Source organism: Ursus arctos, unplaced genomic scaffold (assembly GCF_023065955.2).
Source record: "Ursus arctos isolate Adak ecotype North America unplaced genomic scaffold, UrsArc2.0 scaffold_2, whole genome shotgun sequence".
Taxonomy (NCBI): Eukaryota; Metazoa; Chordata; class Mammalia; order Carnivora; family Ursidae; genus Ursus; species Ursus arctos.
Genome location: NW_026622874.1, coordinates 14,677,621 through 14,700,454, shown reverse-complemented (window position 1 = coordinate 14,700,454; position 22,834 = coordinate 14,677,621). Strand labels below are relative to the sequence as shown.

General features: G+C 38.8%; 2 protein-coding genes and 1 pseudogene across 4 annotated transcripts in view; 1 reads left to right on the top strand and 2 right to left on the bottom strand.

Moving 5' to 3' along the window:
- Positions 1-7,758, bottom strand: part of DARS2 (aspartyl-tRNA synthetase 2, mitochondrial) — a 26,564-nt gene extending 18,806 nt beyond the window's left edge. Inside the window, exons 1-8 of one of the 3 annotated variants that reach the window (XM_057315472.1) lie at positions 7,521-7,758; positions 6,847-7,012; positions 6,125-6,224; positions 3,864-3,930; positions 2,965-3,066; positions 2,479-2,574; positions 985-1,108; positions 242-288 (exon numbers count right to left, since the gene is read on the bottom strand). In XM_057315472.1, coding sequence (XP_057171455.1) covers positions 242-288; positions 985-1,108; positions 2,479-2,574; positions 2,965-3,066; positions 3,864-3,930; positions 6,125-6,224; positions 6,847-7,012; positions 7,521-7,547 — 729 coding nt within the window. In that variant the 5' untranslated portion in view covers positions 7,548-7,758. Of the gene's footprint in view, positions 1-241; positions 289-984; positions 1,109-2,478; positions 2,575-2,964; positions 3,067-3,345; positions 3,464-3,863; positions 3,931-6,124; positions 6,225-6,846; positions 7,013-7,520 lie in introns of those variants that run through there. The other 2 variants (XM_057315473.1, XM_026509330.4) reach the window with 2 other exon arrangements.
- Positions 7,290-22,834, top strand: CENPL (centromere protein L). The gene is made up of 5 exons (XM_026509331.4): positions 7,290-8,288; positions 11,948-12,124; positions 14,198-14,449; positions 19,025-19,567; positions 22,259-22,834. The coding sequence occupies exons 2-5, from the start codon at positions 11,951-11,953 to the stop codon at positions 22,328-22,330; spliced, it is 1,041 nt and encodes a 346-aa protein (XP_026365116.2). The 5' UTR covers positions 7,290-8,288; positions 11,948-11,950; the 3' UTR covers positions 22,331-22,834.
- LOC113262971 (pre-mRNA-splicing factor SYF2-like) lies at positions 15,946-16,640 on the bottom strand (annotated as a pseudogene).

Here is a 22,834-nt window from a genome sequence, read left to right as displayed (position 1 = left end):
CATTATTGATTTGCACTTATAAACCTCAAGGGAAAGAAAACTCATGTAGAATAAAAATGTTCTGACTCAAAATTCTGACCCATATAATTTTCTCGACTCTTAACAAAACCTAGTTAATGTGACCATTGTGAAACAGTAAAATATACACCAAAAATATAGCCACATGAATATAAAAACAAAGTGGCCCAATTTCATAACTAATACGACATCATCTGTAGGCTGATTTAAGGGATATACATACCCCAGGAGTCCTCTTAAACAATGTTGGTGTTTCTATATCCACAAATCCTAAAAAGAGAGAAGCATCAGAATTTAATAGATACAAATTTGTCAAATATGTTGTCTAGGGTACAGTTCAACAAATCTGAGGCTACATTTTAATTAGGAAATTTTGACTGAAAGAAGTTACCAAGCCTACTGAATACTGATTTCCACACATCCAAGACGGAAGCTGAATATTCTCATAAAACCCTATTTGGCTCATAAACTGACACCTTTCTCATGAAATAATTCCAACTATTTGATGGATTCTTGTTTACTGAACTGTTTTGGTTTTCTAAATGTTCTGCTAGTATAGCAAAAATCACTCAAACATAGTAGAAAAAGCCCCAGGACTAATTGAAGAGTCTAGTTTAATTCATAGGACATTTCTGAGCTCCCAATAAATTAGTATAAGCATGATAAGGAATTAAGAAAACTTATAGATAACAACGAAAGGGCTGTTCTACCTTCGACTCAACATCTTTAAAAAACTGTTATTTGTGACCTAGTAGAACTAAATTATGTTCTAAGTTACCAAATTATGCTCTAGGACAAAACACCTGGAAATTAACCTTTCTTCAAAAACTGCTTTACACATTAAGTGAATTCCAGACCTCTGGCAACCTCTGACCCAATGATGCCAAAGAGAGGATACAATAAAATGCTGAATAAAACAGAAGAGATGCTAAAAAGCTCTAAAGAACATTCACGCATGTCCCTTACCATGTAGATTACAGAGATACTCCCGCATTTTCATGACCATCTGGGACCTCAGTCGCAGATTATACTGCATTTGGAAACTACGCAAGTCTAAGTAGCGATACTGCAAACGAAGAGCCTCTGTTTTCTAAACAAATTGAAAGATTTTAATGTTTAAATATTTTTTGAATATTAAAAAGATATTAACTTTAATACAGAGCTTGGCTTTTCAGAAACTTCAGTTCTACCTTCAGTTTCCACCATTTGTGAATACAACAGCATCCTTAATTCCTACAACCTCTAAGTTTGTTACTAGCATAGATTTTATGTTTTTTTCCTCTTCATCATTAACATCACCCTTCACTGAAATTTGCCTACCCTCACTAAACATTTGTCCTTTCTTTTAAGCCCATAGTTGAGTCTTGAAAAGTATACTTAAAGGCTTCAAAGATCTTTTACAATTATACACGAGGGTAGGGGTGCCTGGGTGGCTCAGTCGGTTAAGCAACTGCTTTTGGCTCAGCTCATGATCCTGGGATCCTGGGATCCAGCCCTGCGTCAAGCTCCCTGCTGAGCTTTTCCTCTCCCTCTGCCACTCCCCCTACTTGTTCTCTCACTCAAATAAATAAAATCTTGAAAAAAAATATACACCAGAGTAAAAACAGCTATGACATTATCACTTGAGTGGGATTAAAAGTAAGAAACGCAAGGTAACAGCGAGGGAATCTCCCTAGTAGGAACCGGTAAGAAGGTTTTGCTTATTTTCAAAGTTGTAAGTCTCTGCATCTCTCTGTGCTGACAACTTTTTAACCAGAAGTAGAACTGTCATATCTTTCTGAAAGCTTAGCTGGGGGAAAACTGTATATTTCCTTTTTTCTCCTCCCACAAAAAGGTGAACCCTGTAATTATATTGCTCTTTCTAATTAAAAGATTAAGTATTGAGAATTTAAATATGACACTAAGTGGCCATACAGTTAATTTAAAAACCATTTTACAGATCAGTTTACAAAGTAGATGTATATACATTTACAACTGTAGATAACTGTATCAAAGATGCAGATTATCTGGGTGTACTCACCCAGACCTATTTAGCTTCAACAACCCTTCAAACTTTGGCAAAGTACATCCTAAATTACAGTAATCAGATTTACATGCTTGGGAAGTCAAGCGAACATTTTATCACGGTTAGAGGCTTAAAGTTAATCGATGTAGGATCTCCTATACCATTTGACCATTTCCAAGCTCGACACAAATTTCCTTTCAAAATGTCAAACAGCAACAAAAATACTTGAAAACACCACCTCAAGTCTTAAAGGCAGACTCATGTTTCGAGCTGTCTGAAAAAGCAGCCTAGGTGTTTAGGTACTGCAACGGCTTAACTCAGAACACCACAGAACACTTCACGACAGGTCTACAGTAAAATGCTTAATTTCGTAGAAGTTAAAAAACTCTGAAAACACTTTACTGGTTACCAACATTTCCTAGACACTCTATTTTATTAACAACAGAGGATGGCACCTTCACAAAGTCCTTAACTTCAAAGGGCAGCTTCTTGCAGGAATTCAGAAGTTCAGCTGTTTTAACTTTGATTTCGATCTCACCTGTTGGCATTTTCTTAAAGAGACAGAGAGAGAAAAGACGTATTCTTTTTTTTAAAAATCACTCATCAGGACATGTACACAGCGATCATTTGTAAAACACATGCACGTACTTACATATGTAAGTATGGGTGCTTAGAGCGTACGGTCTAAAGCGTCAATATCTGTGTGAGATTGACGTTCTTATGCGTATCTGTGGCCAATGTGCTCATTAACAGATGTCTTAACATGCCTGTGCACATAGGTATGTATTTGTAGTGACAATTTTGGAATCTGTGTGTTCATTCGTGGAACCTGCAGAACTTTCAGCGCCTGATGTCTAATAGTCGCTTGGTGTCACCTGAATGTGTAGGCAGTACACAGGTATACAGGCAAAAGGTACATAGACCGCTTCTGAACTACTAACCGGATTCTCTTGTCCTGGAGGTCGGGAAATTACTGTCCCAGACACCTGCACCACAGATTCCACAGGGGCTTCACACAGAATCTTCCTCACAGCAGCAGCCGACTACAGAATGAGAGAGAAAAACAGTTCCGACGAACACATGAATTTAAAGGAATATGTAGTAATTGCAGTCTGTGGTTTAGAAAAATATTCACACTCATAGCTTAATTGCCATAAATACTGGGGCTGCCCTTAATGACTTTCTTAAAGAATTTGGTAAATTGCATCCCCATTTTGACTCCACATAATAAAGCAGGTAAAACTATTAGTGAAGGGTTTTAGAATTTTTTCCTTAAAGGAAAATAAGGAGAAGAATGATCGATGGAAACAATTCCTACATACTTTTAAGGCAACTGTCTCCAGAATTAGTCTTAGGGGCAGTTTCATCCAATAGCAATAATGGAGTCCAACTGAAAGGAAATCTCCGGGGTTAGCTATGCTCGTCTCTGGATCCTGATCCCTGAAAGATAATTCATTGTTCTTTACTTACTTCAAAGACTAAGCACTGAGTAAATCATATGTTTCTTAGGTATACAAGCATTTGTAACCATTACCACAAGACAAACCAATATTGCCCAATAAGCATGATGACAACTATTTTATCTAATTTTAATGGTAATTTTTTTTGAGCAGGTGGTACCCTTCGCATGGCTCAAAATTCAAAGGGTATAAATAGATATACAGTAAAAAGTCGCCTTTCCCAGAGGTAACCAATGTTACCAGATACATATATATTATTCCAGGAACATTTCATCATACGTATACACACACACGCACGCATACACTTATCCAACATACTTAGCATACTCTACCATAGCATCAAAGAGGCTTTCAGATAACAGTAGGAAACCTTCTATTACCTCTTCCTGGGGAATGACAACTTGAACGAGCCCATGGAAATCTCTTAGGACCAGGAAGATGTTTTGCCTGATCAATGAAGAAAATGAACACGTTACGACAAAATCTCTGAGCCCAAAATTTAAGCAGGCAAAACAAATTAAACAAACAAACAAAAATCCATGCAATTACAATTATGTGTTTTCATTATGTGCTACATTCATGCAATTATCTATGTAGCTTATCAATGGAAAAAAGACTTTGCATTTGTTATTTTCTTAATCATCTATTTTTAAAAATTTTTTAAAAAGATTTTATCTATTTGAGAGAGAGAGAGTGCAGCAGAGGGCAGAGAAGCAGGCTCCCCACTGAGCAGGGATCCCAACACGGGGCTTGATCCCAGGACCCCGGCATCGTGACTGGAGCCGAAAGCTCAGTTCAACCGAATGAGCCACCCAGGCGCTCCTATTTTTTTTTTTTTTAATTTTTAAGTAAACTCCATGCCACAAGCAGGGCTTGAACTCACAACCCTGAGATCCAGAGTTGCACACTCTGCCCACTGAGCCAACCAGGCACCCCAGGCTTTTCATTTTCATTTCATTTTTTTTTTTTTAAGATTTTATTTATTTATTTGACAGAGATAGAGACAGCCAGCGAGAGAGGGAACACAAGCAGGGGGAGTGGGAGAGGAAGAAGCAGGCTCCCAGCGGAGGAGCCTGATGTGGGGCTCGATCCCATAACGCCGGGATCACACCCTGAGCCGAAGGCAGACGCTTAACCGCTGTGCCACCCAGGCGCCCCTCATTTCATTTTTTAAAAAAGATTTTATTTATTTACTTGAGAGAGAGAGAGTGCACGAGTGAGAGAGCACAAGCAGGGGGAGCAGCAGAGGGAGAGGAAGAAACAGACTTGCCCTTGAGCAGGGAGCTTGATGTGGGACATGATCTTAGGACCCTGAGATCAAGACCTGAGCCTAAGGCGGCTGCTTAACCAACTGAGCCATGCACGTGTCCCCAGGCTTTTCATTTTCAATTTCAATTTTTACTGGTTATATATACATCTTCCTAATGTTATCCAGGTGGCTTGTTAGTAAAAGGCAAATTTTTAATTTTCATTGGCTTAAGTCTTTATAAGAAAATTTTATTTGGAAACTTCCAAAGATATTTTAGGATATTAGAAATATCCAATTGGGGGCGCCTGGGTGGCACAGGGGTTAAGCGTCTGCCTTCAGCTCAGGGCGTGATCCCGGCGTTCTGGGATCGAGCCCCACATCAGGCTCTCTTGCACGCACAAGTGGGGGAGAAGGGCAGTAGGAGAGGGAGAAGCAGGCTCCCTGCTGAGCAGGGAGCCTGATGCAGAGCTCAATCCCAGGATCCCAGGGACCATGATCTAAGCTGAAGGCAGACACTTAACTGACTGAGCCACCCAGGTATCCCTATAAACTGTTTTTTTAAAAGATACAATTTTCTAGAGGCGGTCCAACACTTCTATAAACCATCAAAAAGTTCCCCCAAATCCCAACATTTTAGCATTCAACCCTCATTTCTCATATTATCCTTAGTACCAGGAAGGGATACAGAAACCTCAGATTTTGAGCTCAGAAGTCACCAAATTTATGGGTCAAATATCCGCCCATTTGGTACATATTCTTCAGGAAGGCCACAAAATCTATGTATTTTGGAACTCTTATTAATTAATGTACTATTCAGGTATGTGCTGGAATATAGAGATGAACAACAAAATGGGCTTTAATCATAAGGAATCACTGTTCATGTTTTTAGGCTTTTTCTCTACCTAAATTTAGAATAAAATGAGCTTTTTCATGCTATTGAAGCTTACCAGCGGGCCCACTCCCAATTACTGGTCCTAGAAACTCTTCAACTTGAGCGGGCTAAGGGACATTTCAGTCCACTGGTGGAACACACTGTTATCACACCCTTCAACAGATGCCACTCCAGTGACTCTATTTGGATCTTTCAAAACAAATCTGAAAACACAATGAATTCTGAGAATCCTGCAGGAGTCGCAAAGCTTTTGTTGTTCTGACTGACTGAAAATTAATAAAAGTTTGGAACTGATTGGGGAAAAACAACCTCCAGGCATTCTTTTTTGTGTGTGGAGGTGCTGAAGGGGCAGAAAGAGAATCTTAAGCAGGCAGATCCCAACTCGGGGCTTGATCTCATGACCCTGAGATCATGACCTGAGTCGAAATCAAGAGCTGAAAGCTTAATTGACTCAGAAACCCAGTCACCCCTAACCACTAGGCATTCGTAAGCCAGTTTACCTTCGATACTGAATCCATCCACACAAAGTGACTTCTTGGCCTAAGTGAGAAGAACGCAACTCTCCACACGTGTTGGTCCGAGCAACAAAGCTACTGAATTCTTTAAAGAAAAGCAAGATTAAAAACATATTATTTGCAAATTGCTTAAAAATAAAGACCCTCAATTTATATCATCTTAGGTATTTCATGTCAGTGAATGAAACTGATAAAGTTGAAGTATGTAATTTGATTCAGTCACTATTAAATTTACCTGCAAATGTGCCAAAGGCCAAGTGAATAAGTTTTACTGTAAATTTTTGCCCTGTGTTAGGAAATCTAAATTTTGATCATGTAGCATTTGCAGAGGCCTAAAATTACCCTGTTCTTAATAGTGCACATTCCTTTCCCTAATGAAATGAGATCTTGGAATTACTGAAGTTTGATGGTATGAATCTAGAGTGAAACCAGTCACTTGCACGCTAGAAAACACTATCCAAAATATTCTCAAATGTGGAAGAATTTTTTAGGCTTATTAGTAGCATCAGCTAAAAGGAGAATTCATGTGGTTACTTTTTTAAACTCCAGAGAAAAAAATCTACATTATAAGAAATGGAGAGTGAATGTTCTGCCTCTACACATAAGGCCATCGAGTTCAGACGACAGGAAAATGGAATAAGAGCACTCTGATTGCGGAGGCCAGGAGGAAGTACCGTTTAGAGGACAGAGCCCTTCACTGCCTTCACCTGGAATTCTCCTCTGTGAACTGAGCACCAGCGTTCTGGAAAGAGAACCCCGGCTCAGGTGGGTGATCCTTCCGGTGGGTGTGGAAAAACCCCTGCATAGCCGACTTAACCAACAGGAGAGCATGTTGGAGCCGCAGGATGGCGAAAGACGCTCACGAATCCCAAGCTGCCGGTGTTGGACGATGGTCAAAAGTCAGTTTTGAAAATAGACACAAATCCCTTAAAATGCTAGTTGTTCTCGCTCTCTTCTCCAATATTTAAGCCCTTCTTCGCTGAACACTCAAGTACACGCGTCTAGAAACTAGATAAATCTGCAAGTTCTTTGGGCCCTTGGAGAGAGGGTAGGGAAAAGGTCCTTTCCCCTCCTCCAATGCATCAGTTTCCACTTCTAACCAACCGAACTGCGACCAGAAGAGCCGAGAGAAACCTTCCACACGGGAGGGCAAGGCGGGACTCCGCGACCATGCAGAGGCGGAAGGGGCTGACCACCAAGCGCACACCCTTCCCTTCCTTCCACGCTTCCCCGAAGGTTCCCGTAGGCCAAACTCGGAAAACAGGAAGAACTCGGCCTCAGGTTTTTAAATCTCCCCGACCTCGCGGCCGGCCTCCGGTCTTCAGAAAGAGAAAGGCCGGCAAACCCGAAACCTTCGCAGGTCCAGAACCCCAAACCAGACCTTCACCGAGATGCAAGCACTCCTCATTCGGCTCTGAAAGCGCCCGAGTTAAGGCGAAGGCATTCAACCAATCAGAGCAGAGGTGCCGCTGCCATGCTTATTATGGGCGGAAATTTGCAGGAACGCTTCGCGCAGGTAGAAAAAGGTGGAAGACTAACACCGCGCGATTACCCAAGTTGACGATTATGGTTAAGTCACCAGACCTCAGTTAAAATGGCGACCATAGTTGCTTCACTAACGTATAATCGGAACCAGGGAGGCTTCCGGTGTCCGGCCGCAGAGCAGGGCGGGAAACTATTTTAAACTGAGGCGGTGGCTGAAGCTGGTTGCAAGCTTCTCAAAGGCGGGATTTCAGAGCTAGCTGGGTCTCTTCAGGGCTCAAGTGGAGAGGGGCGAGTGGGACCCACTATCCCTTGCCCTTCCCCTCCTGTGGCAGAAGCCGACTTCGCAGGAGCGAGGGTCGCAGAGCTGGTGGCTGGGTCCGCGGAAATGCCCCTCCCAGGGTGAAGTCGTCGGACGTCTGAAGAAGCAGAAGTCTCCTTCCCGGGCAGTTTGTGTCCCTGGTGAACCCAGTTACTGTGGAGTGAGAGGGAACTTGGAGGGGCCAAGGATTCCTCCGAACTCTCTCTTAGCTGCCGTTTTGGCGGTTTTTTTGTTTGTTTCTGTTTTTGTTTTAACTTCAGGAGATTTTAATCTCTACCCAGTTTTGGAACCAGACTTGGTTCGTGAAGCCGGAATGGGTGACAGCGTCATCACGGCATTTTATTGGTAAGACGCTTTGTCTTTGTCCAGGACTGGCAGTAAACTTTGTTTTGCTCTGCTCTGTGCTCGTTATCGCTACAACGCTTGTGTGTTTCGGTGGCTGCTTGGCACTCGGCCAAGCTTTGGCAGTGGGATTTAGGTATTGGTGGCAATGTAAAAGGTGAATGAAGGCAGGGTCCCTTCCTTCACGGATTTACCACAAGAGAAAAAACGAAGTTGTAACTGTGTGTTATGAACTACAGTGCAAGAAGAGCTGATACTCTGTGGATACGGGGCAGCTTCTGAGGACGTGAAACCTCCAGGATGGATCGCATTTGGTCAGGCAAATGCGAGGGGAGAAGCATTCTTAGTTGGCTGAAGGCTGAATAAAAAAGTCAGGGAGCAGAGGCAAACATGACAGGCACGAAGGGGAGTAGTAGGGTGATGATCAGTCTAGGGCAGTGATTCTTAACCTTTCCAAAAATTGTCTACTGGACCTTTCTTCCTCCCCCACCAAATACACATGCGTACAACATTTTGCATACAACCTTAGAGGGTTGTTGGATTTTGGAAAGGCCATTTATCCAAAGATCTTGGGCTGAGAACTCCTGAGGTAGTAAACGAACCTGGATAGTATCAAATAATAAGGTCAGATAATGTAGTGCCGTGAAACTCAGAGAAGTCCTGACTTCACCTGAAAGATGTGTGGGAATTGTTATGGGATCTCCAGCAAGGTAATGACAAGATAGAAGTGGCGACTATGGATCACTAGTTATGGACTGGAGGGGTTAAGACTGGGACACTAAAATAATGAGTCAAGATATATCTATATTTTTAAGGATTTTTAATTTATCTGTTTGACAGAGTACAAGCAGGGGGAGCTGCAGGCAGAGGGAGAGGGAGAAGCAGGCTCCCTGCTGAGCAGGGACCCTGGTGTAGGGCTCGATCCGAGGACCCTGAGATCATGATCTGAGCCGAAGGCAGACGCTTAACCAACTGAGCCACCCAGGCACCCACCCCTAGTCAAGATATATTTTTAACTTCTTAATTTTGGGGCAGGGCAAAATTGCACGTTATTGATTGGGGAAAGAGTAAAATCGATGTCATTTTCTAATCTTTTATGCATGGATTGGGATATTTCACATTACCATAATATAAAATACTTAGTCCCCTAGGTTTTTCTCAAAACCAACTGTCTCAGTGTTAACAGTCTTCTTCTCACCTAGACAGATTTTTAAATCTTTTTTTGGAATTCGTAACATTTCTCTTTTAAGGAGTCAAATTCATCAGGGCTTCTTTTGCTTTGAAATTGATCTCTATTGAAAGGCAATGTGAAAGAAAGAGATAAGAGCACCCACTCTGGCATTCTACTATCTGGGTTCAAATCCTGGTTCTTGCTTTCTTTACTTCTATGACTCTGGCAAATTACTTAACTTCTTTGTCTTTATGTCTGTCAATTGGAAATATAATAAACCACCTCATGGGGTTTGAGGATTAAATGAGACAATATTTGTTAGGGGCTTGGACAAGTACTTGGCACCTGATGAATACTCAATAAATGTTAGCAATTAATCCAAATAAAACTTTGAAAGAAACATTCTGTGTAGATGAGACTGATTAAAATCCCCCCTCCTTTTTTCTTTTAAGACAGAGTGCCAGCGAAGGGGTGGGTGTAGGGGCAGAGGGAGAGGGAGAGAGAGAATCTCGGGTAGGCTCCATGGCCAGCGTGGAGTCCAAAACGGAGCTTGATCTCATGACCCTGAGATCATGACCTGAGCTGAAATCAAGAGTCAGAGTCTTAACTGACCAAGCCACCCAGGCACCTTAAAACTCCCCTTTAAAGAGGTAGTTTAGTATGCATTTAAAGTAGCTGCTATTTCAGTTGTGTGGTGTATGATCTTGCTTGGGCATTATCTGAGCATTGAGAACTACGTATTTAATTTATGAAGGTTTGAGCAAGATACAGAGAGTGTCCTAGTTTGACATAATGAAATTTAAATATAGTAATAAATACAAGTTTTCATTTTTTAAAAAGATTTTATTTATTTGAGAGAGAGCGGAAGAGCGGGCGCCACACACAAGCGGGAGGGAGGAGCAGAGGGAGAGGGAGAAACAGACTTCCCGCTGAGCAGGGGGCCCCATGTGGGGCTTTATCCCCGGCACCCTGGGATAATGACCTGAGCTAAAGGCAGATGCTTAACTGACTGAGTCACCCAGGTGCCCCTACAAGTTTTCATTTGTGAAAAACTTTTATCAAAGGGTAACTGTGCCAATACTTGGAAGTAATTATTATAACTTTTAAATCATAATTCTTTTCAACAAAAGTTATAATTTCAGAGTTCTATGAAATTCTTCTGTCCATTTAAACCGATGCTTGTTAGGGGAGGTGGGAGGAGGGGGGTGGGTTAAATGGGTGATGGGTATTAAGGAGGGCACTTGTTGTGATGAGCACTGAGTGTTGTATTTAAGTGATGAATCACTAAATTCTACTCCTGGAACTAAGATTATATTGTATGTTAACTAACTGGAATTTAAAGAAAAACTTGAAACTACAAAAAACAAAAACAACCCACCCCCAACCCCACAATACTTGCTAACAATTAAAGAACACTCAGCATTGTATTAGGGTAATAATTCAAGAGATCTAGAAAGCAGGATTTCAGTCAAAGTATTTTAGTCTTGTTGGGAAGAGGAAAAAATGCACACCAAAAAACAGTACAGGGAAGTGTATGAATCTGGGCCAAATTAAGTGGTACAGACTAGATGATCAAGGAGAGCTATATGGGCTGGTATATTATTAATCTCCAAACATTTTATTGAAAGATTTTATTAGATTCATCTAGAGGGTTTTTAAAAAATATTTGCCTCTGAGATCTCATTCTATATACTCAACTATTCCCCCATACACATTGCCCAGGAATGAGCTATTCATACAGACAGAAGTGTGTAACATAGGTATTCTGGGGAAAAAAGATTAACAAAACTCTACTACTTGAAAAGTGATCAAATTCAAGCATGGTCCTAAAGGAGGTGAAATGGAAAAAGGGCACTTCAGATAAGGAACCTGATTGATAGGCAAAAACATGAAGACGAGAATATGTTTATGCCTAGGAGAAGTAGGATAAGGACAAGCTGAATTATGAAAAATGTGGTCAGTAGAAAAGTAGAATTTTTCTCATCACTGTGAATTTTTTTGCACAGGCAACTAAAAATAAAGTGTCATGGTTGAAGAATGGATTACCCATAGATACGGTAGTAAGAACCTAGAAGTAGCTTTAGGAATGGATGACAGAGACTATTGAAGGAAAAACTTGAAAGTATGTGCTTAATGACTACATGTTCAAGAATGAAAGTGGGAGAATGCTTTTCTCCCACTTTAAATGAATTTAGCAAAATTGAGAATATGAAAATGGGCCAGCTAACTTTTGGAGGAGGATGGAAAGGAGTTGAATTTAGTTTTGAACATTCTGTGTTTGAGGTATGGGTAAGATACTCATAAAAATAGCCTGTAACCAAAGAGAAATGACTTGGTGAAAAGTCAAAACTTTGGTGGGGGGGAGGGGCGGGCAGGGAGAGGAAGGGAAAAAAGAATTCCTTTATAGCAAGGAGAAGAAGAATCAGTGAAACTGTGAGCATGAATTAACTTTTTAGTGTTCAGAATTCTGGTTTTCTTTCATTTTATGTAGACCATGGATTCTTATGACACACCGGAATCGACTCCTAGGCACAGTGCATCCTCAAGGCTTAAAGATTATTTTATAGGTGCCACCCCTTTGCAGAAACGATTAGAATCGGTCAGGAAGCAGACTTCATTTATCCCAACTCCACCTCGAAGGAAAATTCCTCAGTGTTCACAATTACAGGTATGCCTTTTGTGCTCCTTCATGTTACGGAAATCTGTGAGCAAAACATTTTGATTTGTGTTACTTTTTAATATTTTTGGTATCTACTTAATCTCTCAGGTAATAAATGAGAAATAGCAAAAACAAACAATTATTTATACTATCAATACCACCCCTGTTATATCTTTTAACTTCCTTTAATCTGGAGCATTTCCATAGTATTTCTTTTCTTTAATGACATTGACGTTTTGAAGAATGTAGTTTTCTCCCCTTTCCTTTTCAGATAGACTATTCTTCGTTTTGTATTTGTCTGATGTTTCCTCATGGTTAGATTGAAGCTATGTATTGGCTGGAATATAGCACAGAGGCTGTTGTGTCCTTTTTGGGGAATAACATCTGGTAGCACAGAGGTGATGTCAGTTTTGATCATACTTTCAAGACGTTGCCCAGTGGTTACTGTTTTATTCCTCTCTGCATCTAATAAGCAGTTTGGGAGACAGTTTAGGATAATGTAAATATTCTGTTCCTCATCAAAATTTCCCTTTACCCTTAACATCCATCGATAATATTTGCCTGATTCTATCTTTATTATGATGGTCACACTATAATGATTTTCCAACTCCATTTGCTCCATATTTATCAACCAGCCTTTGGCATTCTGTTGTAAACCCTTCTCATTTCTCATTCATTCATTTATTGGACTTAACGAATTTTTGTTTTTCAAATTTTTCTGAATCATTACTAAGTTATTTTGGTGTTTATATTGTCTCCAATTTGTCTGCTGGCAACATTCTCTGTTTTGATTATTCATAAACAACTCTGAAGGTTTATATCACTGGTAATTTGTGATTTCACTGGAACATGAAATAAAACCCTAGTCAGTGTGGGTTTGATGTGTCGTTTTGAGAAACATAGCAACGAGTCTGGCTGATCAGTCACCCACATCCTCCCTATAGTCTTGTTTTCTTGTCCATGCTGTGTGCCTCATATCTCTTGAGATATGGGAAAATTTTTGCTTCTTTCTGAAAAGCTTCTTAAATTACTAGTGCTGGTAATGAAAGTGATGGTTCCTAACCATAAATAGAAATTGTATATAAATTAAAGATGGGAATGTCCAATTCATTTCCTTATCTCTGTGAAACAAATAATTTTCCCATACTGTTTGATCATAACAAGAAAAAACTTTTTATACAAGTTTTATAAAAGTTTCCATGAACTCTAGTCAGAAGAAATATTTTTATCAAGTAGACAGCTGTAATGAAAGTTCCAAAAGACAGTTGGGAGCTATAAGACTATGTCAGAAAGTATGAATTTATAGAAAAATTCAATTCAGGATAAAAGTAGGAACCTGTATGGGGGTGTTTGTGAAGACCCTCAATAATGCCGTAGGGCCAATATGAAGGAAGGGTTTTTGTTTTTGATGGTACCCATGGTTCTAATAGAACATGGCAAAAGTGCTCCCAAGTATCTTTTTATTTAATCTACTGAATTTGACATTGTGTCATAGAGTGGATTTACTGCCAAACGTTCAAGAAAATTACATAATTAAAACAAATTAAGTGTTGCAGGAATAGTTACTATTTTCAAAATCTATAATTTTAAATTTCTATAAGTCAAACATAAATGTTCATCAAGTAAATATTTATTGAACAGCTATTCTAGGTGCTAGAGATATAGCACCTAATAAAATAGACAAAAAGACAATAAAAATCAGACAAACATATAATGTCATATAGTAATAAATGCTGTGGAAAAAAGCATGTTAAGGAGATATAAGTGACAAAATTGGAGTGAGACAAAATTAGGGTAGCCTTTCGAGTGACACTTGGACAGACCTGAGTGAAGGAAAGAAACATGCCATGTGAACACATGTGGGAAGAGTATTTTTGGTACAGCAAAGGTACAGAAAAGGTACAGCAAATGAAAAGGCTTGTTCAGGGATCTTCAGAGTCCTGCAAACTATTTTGGCTGGAGTGTAAAGATCAGGTACCCAGTAATAGATCTGTATTAAATATTTAAAATACTGTGATTAAGAATTAGGAGATATTAGTAAATGAGAATTTAAACTGCTTTTGTCTTTTTTTTTTTCTGTAGGAAGATAATGATCCTCAAAAAGTTGCATTCCTTCTGAATAAACAATGGACTTTATATAGTTTAACTCCTCTGTATAAATTCTCCTATACTAATCTCAAAGAATATTCTAGACTTCTGAGTGCATTTATTGCTGCTGAAAAGCAAAAAGGGCTTGCTGTGGAAGTGGGAGAAGACTTCAACATCAAAGTGACTTTCTCCACTCTCCTAGGAATGAAAGGAACACAAAGAGACCCTGAAGCATTTCTCGTCCAGGTATGTTATATAGGCAATCCTTGCTTCCCAGGGGAAAAGAATCTGCACTGTCTTGGTTTAGAAATTGTGGTATTTTCTTACCATTTAAAAAAAATTATAAGCTTGTGATTTATTACCTATTTTATGTGTTGTTTGACCAAATTATAGTAATTAGATATGGCCGAATTAAAAAGGTTTTTTTTCCAATTACATTATAGTCATGTTTATTTTAGAAAGCTTAGAAAATACATAAAAATACAAAGAAAATTGAAAACCACAGTTTAACATTTTGGTATACATCTATTTGGCAGTAGACAATCTGAGTAAGCCTCTATTTATTAAAGAAATTGAGTCAATACTTTCCAAAACAGAAAGCATCAGGCCCAGATGGGTTCATTGGTGAATTCTGCTGAACATTTAAGAAAGAAATCAGTTTTCTACAATCTCTTCAGAGTATAAAACCAGAGGGAATACTTCCTAACTCATTCTGTGAGGCCAGCATTACCTAATGCTAAAACTAGACAAAGATTATCTAAACTATAAATATCTCTCACGAACATACATACATCTGTTGGCTCTCTGGATCTACTAAAATTGGGATTGTATTGCCTGTGCTTTTGCATATGGTCTTTTTTAAATTAGTAATAATGTTGTAGATAATTACTCATGTCATTAAGAATACCACGTTTTTGTAAGTATATCTGTACAATTCTATGGAATAATTCCTAGAAGTGGAATTTTAGCAAAAAAAAAAAAAAAAAAAAAATATATATATATATATATATATATATATATATATATAATCTATCATCGTATGTTGTGATATATTCATGCCACGTTACTCTTAGAAATGTAACATTCCTTCTTGTGTGTAGTATTTAACAGTAATTTGTCAGGGGCGCCTGGGTGGCTCAGTTGTTAATCGTCTGCCTTTGGGTCAGGTCATGATCCTAGGGTCCTGGGATCCAGCCAGCTTCCGGCTCCCTGCTCCGCGGGAAGCCTGCACTCCCTCTCCCACTCCCCCTGCTGGTGTTCCGTCTCTCGCTGTGTCTGTCTCTGTCCAATAAATAAATAAAATCTTTAAAAAAACAAAAATAAATAAAAGTAATATGACTATCTTTGGATTTATTTATTTTGAACACAGAAATACATGACTTTTTTTCTGAAATGAGTGAATAATAAATATATAAGCATGAAAATACATAGTCATAGAACACTTTAAAATTATAAAAGGAAATGTAATAGTCCTGGTTTACTGTTATAATTTGGCATTCAAAACAGTTCCTAAAGGAGATTTTTTTTTTTAAGATTTATATATTTATTTTCCAGAGAGAGCGAGCAAGAGTGAGAGAGGGAGCACAAACAGGGGGAGAGGCAGGCAGAGGGAGAAGCAGGCTCCCCGATGAGCAGGGAAACCAATGTGGGACCCAATCCCAAGACCCTGGGATCATGACCTGAGCCAAAGGCAGACGCTTAATCGACTGAGCCACCCAGGCGTCCCGAGTTCCTAAAGGAGATTAGACTGCTGTTCCGCTTTCTAAGTTCTGTTTAGCTGTATATTTCCCATAGAATCTTTCTGCCTTCTTGTTGAATTTGGCTTTTCTTTAATTAACGTAGTCAGTGTCTGCATCATCATTATAAGGATGGCTATACGGGTCTCGTTTTTCAGTTTGCTTTTCCAAGTCTATGACCATCCTATCAGTCTCCTCTGTGGAGGGCACATGTGTTCCATGAAGAAGACTGTTGGACGTTGGGTAGAACGCCTCTCCGTGTTTTTCTCTCAGTCTCATAAGTTTCCATGTAAGGTTTGGTCCGCTTGGTCAGCCAATAATACTGGATAAGGGGGCAGCAGCACAGTCTAGAGAATCCCAGGTCAGGGTTTTTCCTCCTCTTCTTCCTCTCCCATCTTTCTGCCTCTTCTGCCCTGTCTCCAGTAGCTTCACTTACTCATAGTCCGCCCCTCTTGCTGCACATTCTTTTTTCTTTTCTTCTTCCTTCAGCTCCCATTCCAAACGAGCTTTTTTAGCCTCCCAGTTTTTGGTAATTTAAGTCTTTTATCTTCCTCCACAACTTCCTGGTGATTTAACTTTCGATCTTCACTCGGCTTCAGCCTCTGTTCGCACTCCTGGGCGGCCAGCGTGGCGGCGGCAGCCAGGGGCAGCTCCCCTTCCTCTGCGCTTGTCCGCAGGCACCTTCTCGGCCTCAGCGGCAGTCACCCGGCAGCGCTTTATCCCTCTATCTTTGGATTTATTAAGAAACTGGATTTATTATTCATGCCCGATACTCCTGTTTCTTCTGAGTGAACTCCTCTTAGTCATTATAAATTAAATTCTGAAATAGTGAAAAAGGCCTAATTTTGTTTATTTATATAGATCAGGGGTCAGCAAACTGTGGCCTGCAGGCCAGATCTGACCTGCTGCTTGTTTTTGTTCCTGTTTTTGTAAATACGGTTCTATTGGAACAGTGCTCCTTCCATTTGTTTACATGTTGTCTATGGCTGCTTTTGTGCTGCAACAGCATGTTTTAGTATTTGCTGCAGAGACCATATGGCTTGCAAAGCCTAAAACATTTACTGTCTGGCTTTCACAGAAAAAATTTGCTAACCCCTGGTCTAGATCATGATACTGGCAAGGATCTTCAAGAGTCCTAGGATTGGGTTTAGCTGCATAAAACAGAAAGCCTAAATACCCGTGAATTAAACATCTGTCTTGAGGTTTAATAGGTAGAGGCTTATTTGTCTTACAAAAAAGTGTTCGGAGGTAAGGTGTTCAAGGTTGGTATGTGCTTTATGAATTAATAATCTAGGCTCCTTCTATCTCTCCATCATCCTTCGTGCATGGCTTCTATCCTTAAGGTTGCACTGTAGTCTGAGATGGCTCCTGAAGCTCTAAATATTCTCTGCAAGTTCCAGGCAGGAAGTAGGAGGGCAAATAGGGTGCCTGCCACTGAGCAAATCTTTAATGAAACTGCTAAGACCCAACAACTTCTCTACATCCCAGGTGGAAGGCAGACTAGGAAATCTTTCTTTTTTAGTGGGTACTTTGCCACCTCATTAAAAGCACAGTTTTATTGTGGAAGGAAAATAGGTACTGAGTAGACAGCAGTCTTTGTCAAATGAAACAGTTGATGCCCAGAGAAGGGACGTGATTTGCATGTCAACAGGCAAATCTTCTTGTGAGAAATAGAAATGACCTCTTGAACTCTTAGTAGAGTGTCCTAATAGTGCCCATGTTAAATCTCATTTCTTCTCAGACTTACAGAACTTTTAGGTTATGAAAGTGTGATAGACCTATATGGGCTTTAAGGCTTTTGAGACTCTTATAATCTCTTGAACAAGAAGGGGAAATATACTAAAAGTAGCTGTTAAAATAATTATCTCTAAAGGAATATGATACTGGGCTGTGACCTTCACTTTATCTTGGTCAAATTTTAAAACTATGAATATCTAGAAGGTATGTTTGTCATGTAGTTTATAGATTTGAAGTTTGAGAGGTTAGTCTGCTAGAAAACATAATCAAGATTCTTAAAAATCTGAATGGATTGGTGCAATGGGTCAACTTGAAAAACATTAAAATTTTAATAGAAATAAATATACCACCTCTAAGATTAGGGGAGGTTTACTTTTTTTTTTTTTTTTTTTTAAGATTTACCATTTATTTACTTTAGAGAGCACACAGGGGAGGGGGAGGGGCAGACAGAGAGGGAGAGAATCTCAAGCACACTCCCTGCTGAGCACAGAGCCTGATGTAGGGTTCATTCTCAGGACTCTGAGATCATGACCTGAGCTGAAATCAAGAGTTGACTGCTTAACTGACTGAGCCACCCAGGTGCCCTGAGATTTACCTATTAACAGCAAAAATGAATAGGGATAATTTATGTAAACTGTCAACTAAAAATTAGAAAACTACTGATTATATTAAAAGTAGTATAGTCTAGGTTAAAGATGGTCACAGTCCTTTAATCACATCTTTTTGAAGTAATCATATTCACTTATGAATGACTCCCATGCTGACATATGTATGTCATAGGAGGAATGGTTGAAGAAACTGGGGATGTTGAACTTTACATACGATAGGGATCATCAAATATTTGAAGGGCTTTTCCTGTAGGAGAGAAATTAGATTTGATTTGTTCTACATGCACGTAAGGGAGAAAACAGGACCTGAGGGTGGAAACTTTGGGCCTAACATATGAGAGAACATTTTTAAGTTGATAGAGCTGCCTTAGGAAATCCCGAATTCTTCCTTAACAGAAGAATTCAAGCATGTTGGATTTGGTGACTTTTTACAGTTCCTTCTGAATTTGAGATTTTGAGGGTTTTTTTTCAGGATAGTGTACTTGGTTACACCCTATTGGCATTCCTTATTTTGCATTTTGGGTGCACCAAGATCTTGCCATACCATGTCCTAATAATATTAGGAGGAAGGTCAATTAACTTAATAAACCCTTATAATGATTAGGGAGATTATTCCCTTTGTGTTTTTTTGGCAAATAGTACAACATATCGTCTTATTTTTAAATGTACTAATTTTGAGAAGATGTAATTTAGAAGGAAATGTACTTCTGAATTTAATGAACCTTTTTTTTTTTTTATAGATTTTGTCAAAATCTCAACTGCCATCTGAGAACAGAGAACATAAAGTGTTGTGGACTGGTTGGTTCTGCTGTATATTTGGAGACAGTCTTCTGGAGACTGTATCAGAAGATTTCACCTGTGTACCCTTATTCCTTGCAAATGGAGCAGAGACGAATACAGCCATAGTAGGAACGTGGTTTCAGAAAACTTTCGATTGTTATTTCAGTCCCTTAGCAATCAATGCGTTTAATCTTTCCTGGATGGCAGCTATGTGGACTGCATGCAAAATGGACCAGTATATGGCTGCTACCGAGTTTCTTTGGTCTGTACCCTGTAGCCCTCAAAGTCTGGACATTTCTTATGCCATACATCCAGAGGATGCAAAAGCTTTGTGGGACAGTGTCCACAAAACACCTGGAGAAGTTACTCAGGAGGAAGTTGACTTATTTATGGACTGCCTTTACTCACATTTCCATAGGCATTTCAAAATTCATTTATCGGCCACAAGATTGGTCCGTGTTTCCACATCTGTAGCTTCAGCACATACTGATGGAAAAATAAAGGTTAGTTTGAACAAATCTATTTAAGTAATTTTTTCCTTATTGTTGCATAGCTTTCAAAATGTATGTTAATCATATTTTCTACATTGAAGAAACACATTTGAATGCTAATTCAAGACAGTAGTGATATTTTCTTTTATGCTTTATAAATGATTTACTAGAAAGTCTTCAGCCTCTAGATACAGCTTTATAATGGGAGAATACTATATGCTGTGTGGTAATATTAGGTAATAATACAAATAATAATATTTATTATTAATAATAATTAATAATAAAATGCTTTGGTAATAATAGGAATTATTCTGTAGTAACTTGGAAACTTTAAAAATTATTTTGTCAAACTTTGAAGTAATTATTGGAGCAGCAGAGGATTTCGTCTGTTAGATCAGAAAATTATAGCAAGAAATATATAACTAAGATGTCATCTTTATATTTTAGGCTTTTCTCTCCCTACTGGGAAAGAAATAATTGACATTGTTTTAGTCTCTATGAAGTACTTACTAGAGGAAGTATCAGAAATAAACTGAGAGTAGGCACTAAATATAATAATATATTAATATATTTAAAACGTATTAAAATATATTCACAGTAAACAGTGAATATTGGTCTTGTCCCTGTGCTAGGAGTTTATTTATTTATTTATTTTTAAAAAAGATTTTATTTATTTATTTAACACAGATAGAGACAGCCAGCGAGAGAGGGAACACAAGCAGGGGGAGTGGGAGAGGAAGAAGCAGGCTCCTAGCGGAGGAGCCTGATGTGGGCCTCGATCCCACAATGCCGGGATCACGCCCTGAGCCGAAGGCAGACGCTTAACCGCTGTGCCACCCAGGCGCCCCCCTGTGCTAGGAGTTTAATACACCTTAATTTTAGGGGCGCCTGGGTGGCACAGCGGCGTCTGCCTTCGGCTCAGGGCGTGATCCTGGCGTTATGAGATCGAGCCCCACATCAGGCTCCTCCGCTAGGAGCCTGCTTCTTCCTCTCCCACTCCCCCTGCTTGTGTTCCCTCTCTCGCTGGCTGTCTCTCTCTGTCAAATAAATAAATAAAATCTTAAAAAAAAAAAAAAAGAAATAGAAAAAAATTACTAAAAAAAAATACACCTTAATTTTAATCTTTAAAGCAACCCTGTAGCAGGTGTTTTTATCCACATTTTTAAAACAAGGAAACAGGCCAAGATAGGTGAAAGCGATACCTGCAAGGTAGCTTTGAGGAGGAGTCAATATTTGAATGCTTATCTCTTAGGTTCCATAAAGCTCATACTTCATAAGTACTATATTAGTATTCTTCAAACTGGAGGTCATAATGCAATAGTAAGTTGGAAAATAATTTTGACGGAAGAGACCAGCTTTAAAAAACAAAAGAAAGAAATATGATAGAAAATATAAAAATGAGTGTTTCACATGTGGTAAAGGTATTGCTTGTACTGGGTCATGATGTTAAATTTATTTCTTTGGTTTGCAGTAAAACATTTGAAAGATTATACTATATCTTGTTACTTTGATATTATAAAGGAAAAAAATTCCATTTTAGCACCTCAGAATTCAGTGTTCATGAAGTCCTTGTATATTTAAGATTTTGTTTTCATATGCCCACACTCTATTAGTAAACTGCATTTAAAAACTGTTTTGTATAATGTGTTCTTATGAATATAAAGGTAGTTCTTTAGCACATTGATTTTTATCTGGTCTATACTACATCTAAGAATCTTTTTTTTTTCCTTAAGATTTTATTTATTTATTTTAGAGATAAAGCGAGTGAGTGGGAGGGGAGAGCAGAGGGAGAGGGATAAGCAGACTCCATGCTGAGCGTGAAGCCCCATCAGTGCTTGACGCCTGGGCTCAATCCCACGACCCTGAGATCATGACCTCAGCCAAAATCAAGTCAGACGCTTACTCTACTGAGCCACCCAGGCTCTCCACTAAGAGCTTCTCTTAATGATGTGAGATGGTAACTTGCTCCTAGCTTCACATCATGCCATGATGATAGCTAACATTTTTAAATTTGTTTTGATAGTGAACATTTATTAAGCACTAATGGTGCTAGGCATTATTAAGCATTTTATGTATACTGTCTCATTTAGTTTTCACAACAACCTATTGACATAGGTTGTAAAGAGGAAACTAACACAGGCGGTAAGCAGGTTCCCTGAGATCACATAGCTAATAAGTGGAGTTTGAATTTGAACCCAGTCATCTGACTCAAAAGCTTTTGCCTTTTAACTGTAACAGTGTACTGCCTCTCAGAAGTTTGAAATTAGTTTATTAACTAGGTTTCTGCCATCTGCTTAGTTTCTACAAGATACTTTTGGAATCATGTATCCCTTTGAGAAGAAGGAAGCTCTGGAACCTCTTTCTAGAAAATGTACATACTCAATTTGCATATAAATCCAAGGGGTTCAGGGATACCCTTCCTCTCCTTACTCCTTATGCAGACAGTCAGCCCATCCATGGAAGTCAGGAAATATAAGAACTTTAGTTATTTCTAAGCACCATTGACTAATAGTTATATTTTTATTAAAGTTAGTAGTCTTCATTAAGTAGAATAAAATTTATTTGACTTAGAGCAGCAGTGGTTTGGGTTCATCTTAGCTTGCAGGTATGGAATTTAAAATAAGCCTGGAATATTTATCAAATATCAAACTGCCTGTTATCATAATTCTAATTTTAAATGTCTGTTTTTTTGTGTTTTTTCAGATTCTGTGTCATAAATACCTTATTGGAGTCTTGGCATATTTGACAGAACTGGCAATTTTTCAAATTGATTGAAGTCTTGTAGGGACTATAAATGATGAATTATATACTTTTTTCTCACTGATTATTTGTCTAATTGCTATGCTGAGAGGGCCTGCAGGAGAAATATGCATCTATCTCTGCATCTGTTTTCCTCTCAGTCCTTTGGAATTGCCCAGATGAAATTCAAGAAGCATCTAGAAGAACAAAGAAGGTGGTAGTGGAATCACAGCCAGGTGCTCGATAATAGTCTTGATGATCTGGGATGCCAGTCTCTAGAAAATGCTGAGTTGTTATTTTCTTGGACCATCTTTCTAAAAAATATGTAATGTTTATTGTATCAAATTTTTAGGATTCAAACGAGGTATCTCTAATATTTCTGATTTGGATCATTTCACTGTAAAGAGTTGGCAATTAAAATCGCCTCCCAAGGAAACTAGAGATTAATATACACTATTTTAAGCCACTTATATGCTTCTGTTTTTAATACTGTTCAATTCTTATTGCAATGTTGAATTAAATATTCACTTTTAAAATGAA